Here is a 14,093-nt window from a genome sequence, read left to right as displayed (position 1 = left end):
ATTCCTAAATATTGAAATGCTTAGCTGTAAACAGTAAATGCTGTTCCAGTTTTAAAGAGTAAAGACAGGATCCAAATCAATAATGATTGCCCTTAGCTTTTTATTTGACTACAGTAAACAAACATACTGATTTTAATTGGTAAAACAAATCATTGAAGCATAATCTTTCATTGGCTATTTACTTCAAACTTACTATTTTAAGTAGAAGGTCTTCAGCAGCAAGGAAGGTGGCTATAAATGATGCAAACCAGTAACCAGAAAAAAATGGAAACCAAATAACACGAGTGCTACTTGGGTAAAAGAATATATATTTTTTGGAAACCCTTTCCATTCTACTTTTAATATCTGCGTTGTGTTTACTACACAAATGTATTTGTTTTGTTTTATTCATTGTATTGACAATGTTCAGTGGAGTTATTAAAACTGGGGGATGCTTCTGGAGAGTGTAATGTGGACAAGCTAGTTCTGAGTATTTCCTTCTTGTTGACTACCCTAAATACAGAGCCTGAGGAACCTAAAACCAAACTTAAGGCAGCTGATACAACACACTACACTGTGAAACCCTCCTGTCCCCTTATTTACTTACACGCTTTAGAGGGCTGATGTGTTTGACTAACTTCTCATCTCCCAAACCCCATGATAGTGGTTCACTGGAATATTCAGATGGCATCGGATGCCCGCTGCTGTACCATAAGATAATTACCCAGAGGCAGAATGAAAAACTGAGGTAGCATTTGTTATATAATACATCATTACAAACTATGTTATTGTTATGTCATGTTCAGGTCCATTATGAAACCCCAGAAAAAAGGGGCTGTTAATCCCAACAAACTGATTATTATGCAATACCTTGGTAGTTGACCTTATCAGTGAGATTTGCTTACCTTACCAGGCATGATTGTTTAATAATAATACATTACTGTCTATGCTTTTGAGTTAAAACGACAGCACTAGGGATATTCAGAAATAAGAGGATATTAGCGTTTGAAGTATCACTTATTTTACAGCATTCACATCCAAATCATGAAAGTAAATAGTGCAGGCTGCAGCAGGTAGACAATTGGTGATATTTGAAATACCCACACATTAAAGTTTGGACAACCCTTACAGTATGCGACACAGGCCTGAATTTCTTTTAAATTATAGTGGCACCATTGACATCATAAAGTATAGCTATGGTGGTGCCATACACTTTGATTTAATTTATGCCAGAGTGGATAATAACACCCTCAAGATTAATGGTACTTTAAACTTCAGGTCAACACTTGACGTCATGAGTATAGTGGTAGACTAAACAGAAAATATCACGTCAACCAACAGAATTGGACCTATTTGTCAACCTAATGCAGTAAACAAACATGATATTATATTACAAACATTTGTTCTAATTTAATCATAACACATTTACTAGTTTCTGGCGATTTTCATAAAGAATTGAGCAACTGGGATCTCGAAGCATTTATCAGTGTGTGTGTGTTTTATTTATTTATTTATTTTACCACACTGTGAACACATAAAGCTCCCACCGGTGTTATAAAAACAGCTCATTATAATGGACTTCACCAAAGTTTAGGGTTTTTGCAATCAAGATTCTACCAATACATTTTCTACACTGAAGGAAACGGTAAACAAACATGGCTTATCTGTTTCTTATATAAAAGCAAAACAGCTATACACCTAGACTATAGAAAGTCTCTGTAATAAAATTACACCAATGCCTCATCAAAGTAAATTATAGTTCAATTATCACTTGCTCAGTGCAGTGATTGCTATCAGAGTTAAATTAATATCAGTCAATCTTAAAACGCTGATTTGTTAAGTCAAGCAAGTGAAATGATTAAAACAAATTCCAAAGTTAATTAATCTGTAGAGGTTTATGAATACAGCATATCAAGAACTGTTTTGCCATTATGATTTATATTCTAGGCAAGGCGAGCATTAATATCAATACAAGATTACATTTGAAATTACTTTACTTTCAAAATGGTGTTACTGAGGCAAACCACGTTTTGTTCTTGATCGTTCAATTCCTTTTACTAATACTTACTATAGTATTCCAGACTTGAAATGGACATTTTTTTTTTTTTTTTTTTTAAATGACATTTTTTTGGTATTAAAAATGTAAACAGATAAAGTTTGAATTCAAAGTCGACTTCAGCCTGAATTGCAGGGAAAAAAAATCTATCACTTGCCTTTTCTTTTGCAAGGCTGTTAAAGTCTACTTTCGATTCAGATAAGGGGCAATAAGCTATTCCATTATCATCATCCTTTTAATGCTAAGTCTACCGTAATCCACTACCATTATTAAGTATGTCTTGTCCATTCTTTCCCCATCCCAGAACCAGGTCTCTTTTATTGTCACTATCACTTTAGACTCCATTTCTAACCCAATCTGAATCTATTGACTTTCTCAGATGAAAAAAATCGTAGTCTGATTAGTCTGTCTCCTGTTGATTTGTACAGGTAATAAAACATTTTAAATACAATGGAAATATAACGTACAAAGAAAGGACACTATGACTCAGTGCTATTACAGTAAAGGCTATTAAGGGGCTACATTTTGTGCTCCTAATTTATTATCTTTTCATTGTGCATTATCCACATTTACTACTTGAAAATGTTCTGCTGGCTCTTGTGAAAGGGAACAAATGCTGTCTTATTATTAATTACATTTATCTTTTATCTTCCCATACCTATAAAACCCCTGGCTAAACAAAAAAAAAAGTAGTTTGCAATATAATAATAAAACATCGTTGCAATCCAGTTTTCATTAGGTGAACTTTTTCCATCTATTCCCTCCTTCACAATTGAGCATCATAAATTTACCCACATATTGTTTGTTTCATAACAAAAGGAGAGTAAATTGAATTTCAAGCAAACTGCGGCTTTGTGAGTGAGGCCTACTGAAATTTACTATAGCATAACTTGCTAAAAGCATTGCTAATTCCCATTTTTAAATCAATGTAATAAACAGTGGTGCTTTATAGCATTAGAGAGGGTCAATCAATCAAAATATGTAATTTCTCTTGTAATGTTTTTATATCACCACCACTCACATAAACATTCATACACAAATGGAGTTGAAGAACATCCTCACATTTTGCCAGACAGTAAGCAAAAATGAAAGAAAAGTAATTCAAGTGAGACCTGGGAAAAGAAAAGAAAAAAAAAAGTGAAAAAGAAGTGCCTTAAGATTGAAGACAAGGTATTAGGACAGGTTTGGAAAAATCAATATATGGATGAATGGGAGGAGGCTTAATCAGAATCCCAATTACAGAAGGGGTTTATTTATGTCTAGGGCTGTATAAGGAAAATGAAATAAAACTCCACACATTACTCACAAACAAACAATGATGTGCTCCTTTCTATTTTCAGGCGACAGTTGAAAAATAAAAAACTGTCATTTTTATAATGTAATGTGCTCTCTTACACATTTTAGGAGGGATGCTGGAACCTCTATTTAAAGGAAAAGTTCACTATAGCCTTTTTGAACCACATAATTCAAAGCGTACAATGAGGTCTTGTACCTCCTGGTTATATTATCATTCAGAATCTCATGCTCAGAACAGCAAACAAGGCAAAATACACGAGTGCAAGGAGACCTGGGAGAAAACAGAAACAAACTACAAAAATACCCCACTCAGTGTTATAGTTTTGCAGAGAAAATTACATGAGGTGCATAAACTTATGATCTACTTTGATATAATAGTATTCTAGATAAATTGCTCCAAACAGGTGTGAGCTATTCAGAGATGTGTTTAGAAGCCCCCCCCCCCCTTTTTTTAACAACAAAGTCATATTCTATGATGTTTCTTGAATTTTCTAATCCAGATGTACCCCTAGAACTGCTATTATTCTCTAAATACAGAACTAATGCAGTAGGTAATCTGCAAATGTTATTAAATTGCTGTGGAACCCAGTTATCTTAATTACAATCTCTTAATTTTTGGAAATTGTTAGTAAATATCTTTTATGTTTTATATGCTACTCAGACCCATATATAGTATACCATACAATAAAACAGTATCACCCATTTCACACTTTTGTATATTGGTATTTGTTGTAACTTTTTAACTTGCCATGTGTACTCATCATCCACCATTATCTATAATCCACACACAATAATTGCTAATCAAAGGTTTTTTGAGGTATTGTAAACGTATTTTACTATAGTTAGTTCAGTATTAGCAGAAAAGTATTCTCCAAGTATAAATAAACTGCAACACTACCATTAATTACCTGTTTGTTATTGGCAGGCTGCCATATGTTTTTTGGGTTTACTTTTTTAAAGAGAAGGGAAATTGCTAAGACTACCTAAAAATCCAAGATTGTTAATAATGCACAAAGAAAGGCCACACATACATCTTGGGGTGAAAACACTTATGCAATTGCTAAGATTAATGGTTGGAGAGCTTTAGAACGTATTATCTTTTTTTCTTTAGGGTCTCACAACACATTTAAAAAAAAAAAATCAAACTGAGGCTGTATTTCAATTGAAAGGCACTACAATTCTGGGCCTATTCAAAGGGAATGCTTTGCTTGGACCGCTTTAAGATCATTTTGATTAATTAAATTTGCGGTTCATTAAACTGTTGTCAGCTGTTTGAGAGAGGGTTAGAAGTTTTCACTTTTCAAAGTAGACACCAGAGTTAGCTGAATTTACTTAATAGAAAGTTGCAAATTATTGATCTAAGGTTTTGGCAAGCCCAGTCTCACACTGTGACATCTGTTGCATTGCACACAAAAATTTTATTATCATATCGGTCCCACTTTAAAATAATAGCCACAAATTCATATTGTCGTTATACCATGTACCCAAATTCACTTTTGCATTGGATTGGACCTACCGTAGAAAGCCAGTCTTCCTTTTGCAACATTTTTTCCTCTTGAGTTTTCAGCAATGCATTCATATGAACCTGCATCATCCTGCTGGAAATATGGGATTTCAAGGACCCCATTGGATTTGTTTGGTTCCACCTTTCTTGAGAAGGGGATTCCATCAGCTCTCCTCCAGCTGATGCTGGGAACTGGGCTGATGTAGTAAAATAAAAGGAATATAGGACAAGAACTAATTAGAGCCTAAGATTAGTTTTCAATGGCAACATTGTAGGTGATTCTTCTGGCTAAAATCTGCATTTAATACATCAGCAAAACCTTTTTTATTATAATATTAACACAGGCAAACGATGGACTCATGCACATTTTCATGGGCATCCTGTTTGTCAACATATGCTACACATTAATAAAATACAGTACAACACAATCAACATAGACCTGAACCCAGAAAGACATTCACTTTGTTCTAAAGATTTGGATACACCCACCAATACTTACTGTACATGTGTATAAGGTTACTGCACTTACTTTCCCAGAGCAAAACACTCCAGTTTCACTGTCGAACCTTTGGCCACAGGAACGATCTCTGGAAAGTGAACTTCTATCTTTGGCTCATATTCCCCCATCACCCCTGTTGAGTTGCAAGAAATATTGCAACAATCAATTTCATTACATAAGGCTATCATAGCAAACGAACATACTATAATGTAGTATTACAAGACAAAACATGCATCTATAGTAGGATATTCAAACATCTGTAATATTTTCATCCTATATTAGTTTATAGAGTTGGTAAAAAGGTGACATGGAAAATAAATATATAGGCATATATCTGTAAAATGCATATTATATACAGTTCATGAATAGAGCCATATACCCATATAATTGCCAGACTTTTCAATATTATTAACCCTGTAGGAAATATAATGTATATCTTTATCTTTAAGCATGTTATCTTTAAGAATGCATATTGTTTATCTGTAAGTATCTTGTGCTGAGTTTCACATGTTTTATAGTAGCTTCTGTATTTTCTGAAAGCATTAGACCTCAATGAAACAGACACTGCACATTTCTGTAGCAACAAAAGCTGATAACGAAAAGGCTCTTTAAAATATTGCTCAGTGAATAGTGTACGACATATATAGACTAAAGGTTATGTGGCTCCAGTTAACCTAAACGTATTGGAAAATGGCTGTGAAATCTCCTTATCTTTATATCCCAGATAAGAGTAAGAGAAAACTGCATGAACGTGGATCGCACGTTGGGTGTTTGGAAAGAATACTCAAAACATGTTTGTCCCAGAATTAATGACTATAAAAGCTAATCATGTATGTTTTCTAACTAGGGTCAGCCACAAACATAATCATGCTGCAGTATGGCAAGGATCACATCATCTTTGATGACTGCTATGACATACAAAGGTTAATAAGCTGTTCGGTATGTGGGAATTAAGAAACAGAGAAAGCCTAGTTACTGTACCTAGCTACGCGTGTTGTGAGGCATATTATGCGCTAATCTTTTAATATAAAGGTCACCTGTCTAGGAATATCTAATTGTTAGTTGCTACTCTTCTTTCTCTTATTACAATTGCTATTATATATAAGGATTGCAGATGTAATGCGATTCAGAGCTTGTGGGATAAAATGTATATGATGTCATTAGCAGCTACTGCTATCATATCCAGATAAGACAGCATTGTCAGGAAAATGGGAAAAAAAAGCTCTTCAGTCACTGGGAGGTGATACTAAATATTAAAATCCTATAAAATGTGAACCCTTTGATCACCATTAGGAACAGATAGAGACGAAAAAAAAACAGAAGAATATGAAATATATTTTACATTTTGTGAAAGTATTTTGACCTGTATGATGGTATTTCCAATGTGGAAGGGACAGAATCAGTTATATATCGAATCTGATTGTTAAGTCTGTCAATCAGAGTGATGGGCATCTGAAAGGCACAATCAGATATACTGTAGCCAGCAGGTCATTGTCTGAGATGCTAATTTGCCCATTCACAGCAATCTTATTTACAACTGCTGATGTGGATGGCTGCTTCCCTGTCGTATCAAACAATTCCGATAACAATCTCTCAACATCCAGAAAAATACAGCTTCTATAAATAGCAGGGAAAGGGAGAGGGCTTGATTTCCTGATTACAAATGGAACCAAATCAGAAGTACTCTCTGAAACTATGTGATGAAATACAGTTAAGCATCATGATTGGTGATGAACTGGTATAAAGGAGATTCATTAAATAGAATTCCAAGTTTCAAGTTTCATTGTATTGTTCAAAGAGCATGAATATTTAACCCATTTGAAAGTACTTTTTTTTGCTTTCAATTGTAACATGCAAGAGCTTCGGTTAGATAAAATAGCACTTAATGTACAACTTCACTTTTGATATTAACATTGGAACACCTTCAACCTCAGCGTTTACTTTTCCATTAATTCCACACACAACCTATTTACTGCTACATATTTTTTTTTTTAATATAAAACCTTAACAATACAGTTAAGGGTTATCTGTTAGCCCAAAACACTTGATCCAATATTCAATACAGTAGTCAACACACTTTCCAATATGGTTATTTCTATAAAGTTTAATTATTGATATAATTAAAAAATAATACATGAGCAACCCTGGGACAAGTTTTCTATCTATTTTAGATTCTAAAATACAACCCAGTAATACTAGAAATTGTTTTAACTGGTATTCATCTCTACATTTACTTGTTTTTTTTTTCTAAATGAACCGTCTCCAGTCTGTGGGGGGTATTTTTAAGGTGGCCAATTCATTTTGGTTATAAGCACAAAGACACTTACCATCAGTGCGCAGTACAAGAGGGGTAGTTGGACCTTGCACTCTGCTGTTTGTAACTGTGTTTGTTACCACGCAGGTGTAATTGCCCACATCTGAAGGCTCCACTTTAGCTATGTACATATTTCCAGTCTCCTGTGAAACAAAGCGACGGGTGTCTTGCTGCATGAATGCTGGGTATTCATTGAAGATCCAGGAATACATGAGTCCTGCAAAAGTATTCATGAAATCAGTGAGTCATTCAGGTCTACAGTATACACATATACAATACAATACAAAGCTAATGGTATTTAATGTTGTTTCAAAGCTAAGGAACAGAAGATGAAAATGTCTGATCACCCACAGAACACAACTGAGTCTGCTGAAGAACTATGGTCGATGTGCAATGTTTCGATAAAGGTGAGCTATTGGGTTGTAGCGTTACGCTTTGTCCTGCTAAATCATTGTACTACAAGGTCAAACCATGGTGCAGTTGTCTTTTTTTTTAAAGTTGTACCTAGATTATTTTGCCAAAAGCAAAACTGACTAAACTTTTCTGAAGCCTGTCTATTTTACTCAAGTGTTCCCAGAACTAATCTAAAAGCAATCACCATTTGTAAATTAGAAATTACTATGGTTTCTTGAACCTTTTTATCTAAAAGTTCATACAAAGAAATAAGTTATCTCACTTCAGTCTGAAATTGAGTTTGTGGCAGTTATACAGAAACCAACCATGTGCTTCTTTTATAGGCCCACTTTTCTGTGTAGTCAATATCACCGAGTATTTCATAAAAGAAGCTGGGCAGTTAGGTGAAAATAACTATTCTTTGATTTAGTATGCATAATCCGTTACACGTAAAGGCAAATCAACAGCACACTTCACTTAAAATGAAGTAGAAATGAAAGTAGAAAAAATAGTTTCCACTGATAATCTGAAAAATAAGGTAACTACAGTATATAATTTGTGGATCACAGATTCTTGTTTTTAACATGCATCTACCTCAATGATTAAAGTGGTGCTGATAAGCAATTTAGTATGACAGTATAATGTGTCCTAAAACTGATAACAGCATTGATTTCTCTGTGGCTTTATCATACATTTTAAAAGATACATTTTCATAAAGATTTGCAGACATATTTAACCCATTCTGCAGGAGGAAGATTAAGGGTTTAGTATATATATACATAGAGCACTGCCTGTAAATAAAGTGTTGGTGTTGTGGGTTTTGGTGCTGGTTGGCAGGGATGGGGTTAATTCCTATCCCTGCCAAATACATGTGAGAATGTGGCTGTTCCCAAATAAGATAATTGATGTTAATTGGGAACAGCCATAGAATAAAAAGAGTGTTTGAAGCTCCATTTGGGGAGACCACCAGGGAGCTGGGAACAAGTGAAAAGTCAATGTAAGAGAAAAAGAAGGCTGTGTGTCAATCCTGAGTAAAGGTACTGAACCTTATGTAAGTCTGTAAAGCTCTTGTAAAACACTCACACATGTTACAAGTTTTATAATAGCATAATAGATAGTGGCAATATGCTGGTACAAAAAAAGTGGTTTCATCACATCCCTTACTAGAGATCTGTCACTTAGCTGCAGTATTTTCGATCTGTATATTTCCCCCAACGCTGCTCCTTGAGAACCAGACCTGAGACATTGATGTTGGAGTTTTTATTTTCACCACCTCATTGAAATACACAAACGTACAGTTTATTTGTATATAAATGTGCATGTGATTTCCTTGAACTGAATATTGTATCTATGCAAATTGAAATGACTACGTTTTATTGTTATCTGATATTCTCATTTCAGTTTGACCAGTTTTCAAAAAACTCATACATTTTAATGGATCACTACTACACACTAAAGGTGTCACATTTTACGATAATGAGCATGCTCTATGGTTAAAAATGAACATTACGGATGTGTGATATGAGTAACAATGCATGAGCACAAGATAAACTGAGGTATAATGGTGCACACATACCCTCGAATGATGTACAATTCCCATTACACAGAGAATATATCAAGATGAACCAAGAACATGTATCGCAACAAATCCCAGCTGCCAAAAGATGTACATGAGTGAAAAATAATAAATAAAGTGCCAAGGATACTAACTCTATATCATTTAAAGGATGTGCTTGCTCTAGAGATACTGACAGCACAGCAGCACCTCTAGATGTTCTACGATACAAACAGAAACATACATTCCAGATATAGCACAAAGATGTAACAGAGCCCATGTGTCAAGTGTGTTCCACTCTTTTATCTCCCAGGTATCGATTTATTAATTTGAGAATTTAAAGAAAATGTAGAAAATATGACAATGCAGTTGTAAGCGTGGGTCTTTGGCCGGCGTAATAAAAACAGCTTTGCATTAAGCCTTTTCTTAACTGACAGGATATCAAGGTTTACAGAAAACAATGATGCACAGTGGCAAGTACACCTCAATAATAATAACTGCAGCGACTATTCTTCTCAGGAACTAAATTGAAAAGAAGACAACATAACATCCTGTTGGTTTATGTCAGTGATAACTCTGTGATCCATTAATAATAATAATACCCATGTGGCTTCCAATACAGAATGCTTATCTACAGTTATTGCACAGATATAGTTTCTTACCAAAAATATCAAATAAGTAGCCTTTATTTAAAAATAAATAAACAAATAAATAAAGTATTGTGAGTGGTGTACCCCAGAAAACAGACTGAAAACCATAAACATATATATATATATATATATATATATATATATATATATATATATATACAGTATATTTTTTAATGAAGTAGACTAACAAAGAAAAAGCATACACACTCCAAAATGCGTAAGGTGCATAGTACAAAATGAAATCAGTATGAGAAAAACATTACTCACACACTTACGAAACTATGACCTATTTTGTTTTGGGTTAAATAAAAAAAATATTTGTGGAGCACATTAAGTGAGCTTCCTCCTTTGAATGAAATGTTTCCTGGCAGAGTTTGCAAATTCCATTTTCTCCTGCTTTGGTAAAGAAATTCCACACAATGCTCCTTTACATTAATAACTGCATTCAAACTGAGATGTCATTATTATTATTATTATTATTATTATTATTATTATTATGTTTCCAGTACTTAAAAAAGGCTACACAAGTCTACAGATGTAAAGGGACTAAATGTATGTGTACTATATAGTATTAAAATATGTATCAAGCACTTAAAACATTCATATTTTTTATTTGTTTTTATTACCCGAAAAAGACCAGAGTATCCGGGTATTTTTCACGATGGGTACCCGGTTCCAGATTTTCTACCCGTGCCGACTTCGAATTTAAATAAGGTAGGCTGTTTTCTTTGTTATTCTTTTGTTTAAACCTTGCCAGAACTTACTGTAATTTTACATAACATGCACCACATGACTGGGCTGCCTTGGATTACATCTCTTGCATAACACGCACCTCTTGCACATTATCTGTATAAAAAAACACCATAATGTGCTATATAGAATACTATAACCCAACTATACTGCACACACAGTATATAATGTGCAACCTGTATATACTGTAACAAGCAGAGGCTCATAAAAACGGCTGTGCATTATATTCTGAAAAATTATGGTACTGTATGCCCTTAGTGCTACCTAGGATATAACAAACCCTGAAACCCAAAGTCCATAAAAAACAGCAAGAAAACTTTCAGTAAGCTAAAGTCTTCTGGTACTGATTTCAGATCCAAACTGCAAAAATAGGTAATATATTTGTTTAAGCCTTAAGCCATTTACTTCACCTAACGCCAAAACCACTATAATGAATCTAGAACCCCAGTCAGCAACCACTACTTTACCAGTAAGGTGAGCAAAGGCGATTGCATGCAAAGCACTATGCGGCATATCTTTAGGGAAGTTTGATGTTGCATTGCTACAAGAGTATCCCTGAAACACAATTTCAGTATTAAATATGGAACAGATCATTCAAATATTATTAGAGGCAATTAAAGTGTCAAGCGCTTACTCCTGGTTACCATAATTACAGTACTTTTGAGCACATGTGTTGATATGTGCAAAGACGGTTCACTTATTTAACCTCTTAATGGTTTACGTTTGCTGCTCCAAGCCAACAACAATTATATGAACTTTAAATTGGGGTATATTTGTTTGAAATAGGTTGATGTCTTATGAGCCAGAGCATACAAGTAGTTTTTAAACTTGAAGTCTTCTAGACTAGTAGAAACAGGAGCATATTACTTTTCCTCATGGTCTTTTTCGTATCCAATAATTTGATAAAAAAAAAACCTTTTGTCCTACACACAACAGGGAGGGTAACATTCTTTATATTTTCCATCCTGAGGCTCTATATCACTCTCCATGTTGCGCTGATAGCTCTGACTAGAAAGTTGTACATTCGATATTATCGCTCTCATTCTCCTCCTGTATGTGTCTCAAGCTATGCCCTTCCATTACTGCAAGATCAGCACCTGATAAGACAGCAGGAGGTTTGAATCTTTTAAGTGTCTTGTGGGATCTGGCTCCATACAATATTCACCAGGCTGCTACAATTCTAAGGATGTATTTGGCAGAAGTCTAATCCTTGTTTATTATGCATTACATTTGTGCCTCAATTTCTAGTTGAATTACTTCATTAGTCATGTCAGGAAATTGGAAGGTATTTAAACTGGAGATATTTCATGTGCTGGAAATTAAACCAGGCTCATCCATGTTCTGATTAAATGAAACCAATGGCGGTTTAATATAAGACTGCCACCTTAGGCCTGTTATTTATTTTAAATGAAGGAATTTAACAATATATTAAATCATCAGCTTCTGCCAATCACCTTCCTGCATGATGCTTGTCTTTTATAATTGGTAATATGCTGCCATGGCACTTTATTAGAGATACTCTGCATATTCACACACATCACGATGATGCCCATGTCACCATACTGTTCATACTGTTCTAATTTATAATTTAACAGAAGAGAAGTGATCTTCCACTTAACCTTTTCCAATTTGAAGAATGTTCCGATACATTTTGAAGGGGTGCACGTTAACAACGGTATGCTTTCTTGTTTAAGTTTGGCAGAGATGGAGTTAAAATGAAGAAATCCAGATGTGAATTAGGTCAGGTTAAATTGGGTAATTGACTGCCAGTTTAACCTGGCCACATCCACATATGTAAAAGCACCTGGACCAGTCAGTAAATCAGGTCAGGGAGGAATGTATTTATAAAAAGGATGCAACTCTATGCAGCAATTCAATCCTGTGTTTGTGTGACTCCTACTTGCAGTCCAGTCACAGGAGGATTATGTGTTTTCTAATATTTATATTTTTTCCCCCTCAAATTAAATCTAGTCATAAAACCCATTTCAACTAAGCACCTCGTTATTTTGAAATTCTGTTCACACTCTATGTTGCTCCCAGTTGTCCAACAATGCTGGTTTTCTCACTTAGTTGGTTAAAGCATTGATCTGCCTATTTGCTACATGCCCCAAGACTATGGAATTTTTATTTCTAGAGACCTAAAATAGCATTTTATAACCTTAGCTTACTGCTGACTTTTGCTCTGTTTTGTACTTAATATGTCTCTGAATTTAAATGAAATCTATATTGTATTAAAAAATAAATACATTTCTCACTGGAAAAAGGTTTTGCTTACTTATTTTATAACCCCAAGTTGAGTATAAAGTCTAAACAGGAATAAAGACAACCCATACAAATTCTAAGATAGTAATTGTAACAAAAACATCAGTGTTTCCGATAAAGGGATTCTAAAATGCAAGCTTTGCAAAATGCTTAAAAAACAAATCAGAACTACAATAATAATTCGTGAACATTTGTAAGTGATAACAAAAGTAAAACTGACTATTCCTGAATAAGCAAAAAAGGCTATGGCTCTGTTATACGATTTAATAAAATGGTTCTCCCGCTACTATCTCTAAGTCTGGGTTCACATAATGATGGATTTGTTTGTCATGTTTGTCACAAGAACAGATTGCACTGGTGCTTGCTCTATCCCTGTCCCATAAGCAATTTGCACCAGTTTTGTAAATGTTTCTTTTTTTTCTTTTTTTTTTTTTTATAAAGATGATAGTCCTGTACTGGGAATATTTGTTTACTGCATTATTTTGCTCAGCTGAGTGTATAAGACTTCTATATTAAAAATGCTATTGAAAGCACTTCCAAATACACTTGACAAAAGCTACCACAGGAATGGCTGCATTTCTTCCCTGTTATACTGGGAAAAGGGAATATTTATTGCCCTGCACAATGTAAGACAATACAGAAATATCCATAATGCAGAACTTTCTCAAGTACTGGATATGTGTAATGTGGATGAAGTGCATAGTTTTGTACCCCTACTTGGGAGACAGACACTACAAAGCTAACCACACAGTAAAGAAAAAAACAAGTGGAACACTAATAATCCTGTTTCTGCATATTTCATGTTGTCCTTTCATTTTTACTTCAACAGAGCAAA

General features: G+C 34.4%; 1 protein-coding gene across 4 annotated transcripts in view; it reads right to left on the bottom strand.

Annotated features, from left to right (window-relative positions):
• Nucleotides 1-14,093, bottom strand: part of LOC117413677 (contactin-4-like) — a 153,034-nt gene that overhangs the window by 49,856 nt on the left and 89,085 nt on the right. For all 4 annotated transcript variants that reach the window (XM_058988690.1, XM_058988688.1, XM_058988691.1 and 1 more), the window contains exons 6-8: nt 7,662-7,865; nt 5,365-5,467; nt 4,848-5,032 (exon numbers count right to left, since the gene is read on the bottom strand). In XM_058988690.1, the coding sequence (XP_058844673.1) occupies nt 4,848-5,032; nt 5,365-5,467; nt 7,662-7,865 (492 nt within the window). The remainder of the gene's footprint in view (nt 1-4,847; nt 5,033-5,364; nt 5,468-7,661; nt 7,866-14,093) is intronic.

The sequence above is a fragment of the Acipenser ruthenus genome, chromosome 16 (assembly GCF_902713425.1).
Source record: "Acipenser ruthenus chromosome 16, fAciRut3.2 maternal haplotype, whole genome shotgun sequence".
NCBI lineage: Eukaryota > Metazoa > Chordata > Actinopteri > Acipenseriformes > Acipenseridae > Acipenser > Acipenser ruthenus.
Note: the sequence above shows the minus strand (reverse complement) of the source record. Positions and strands in the feature narration are given on the sequence as shown.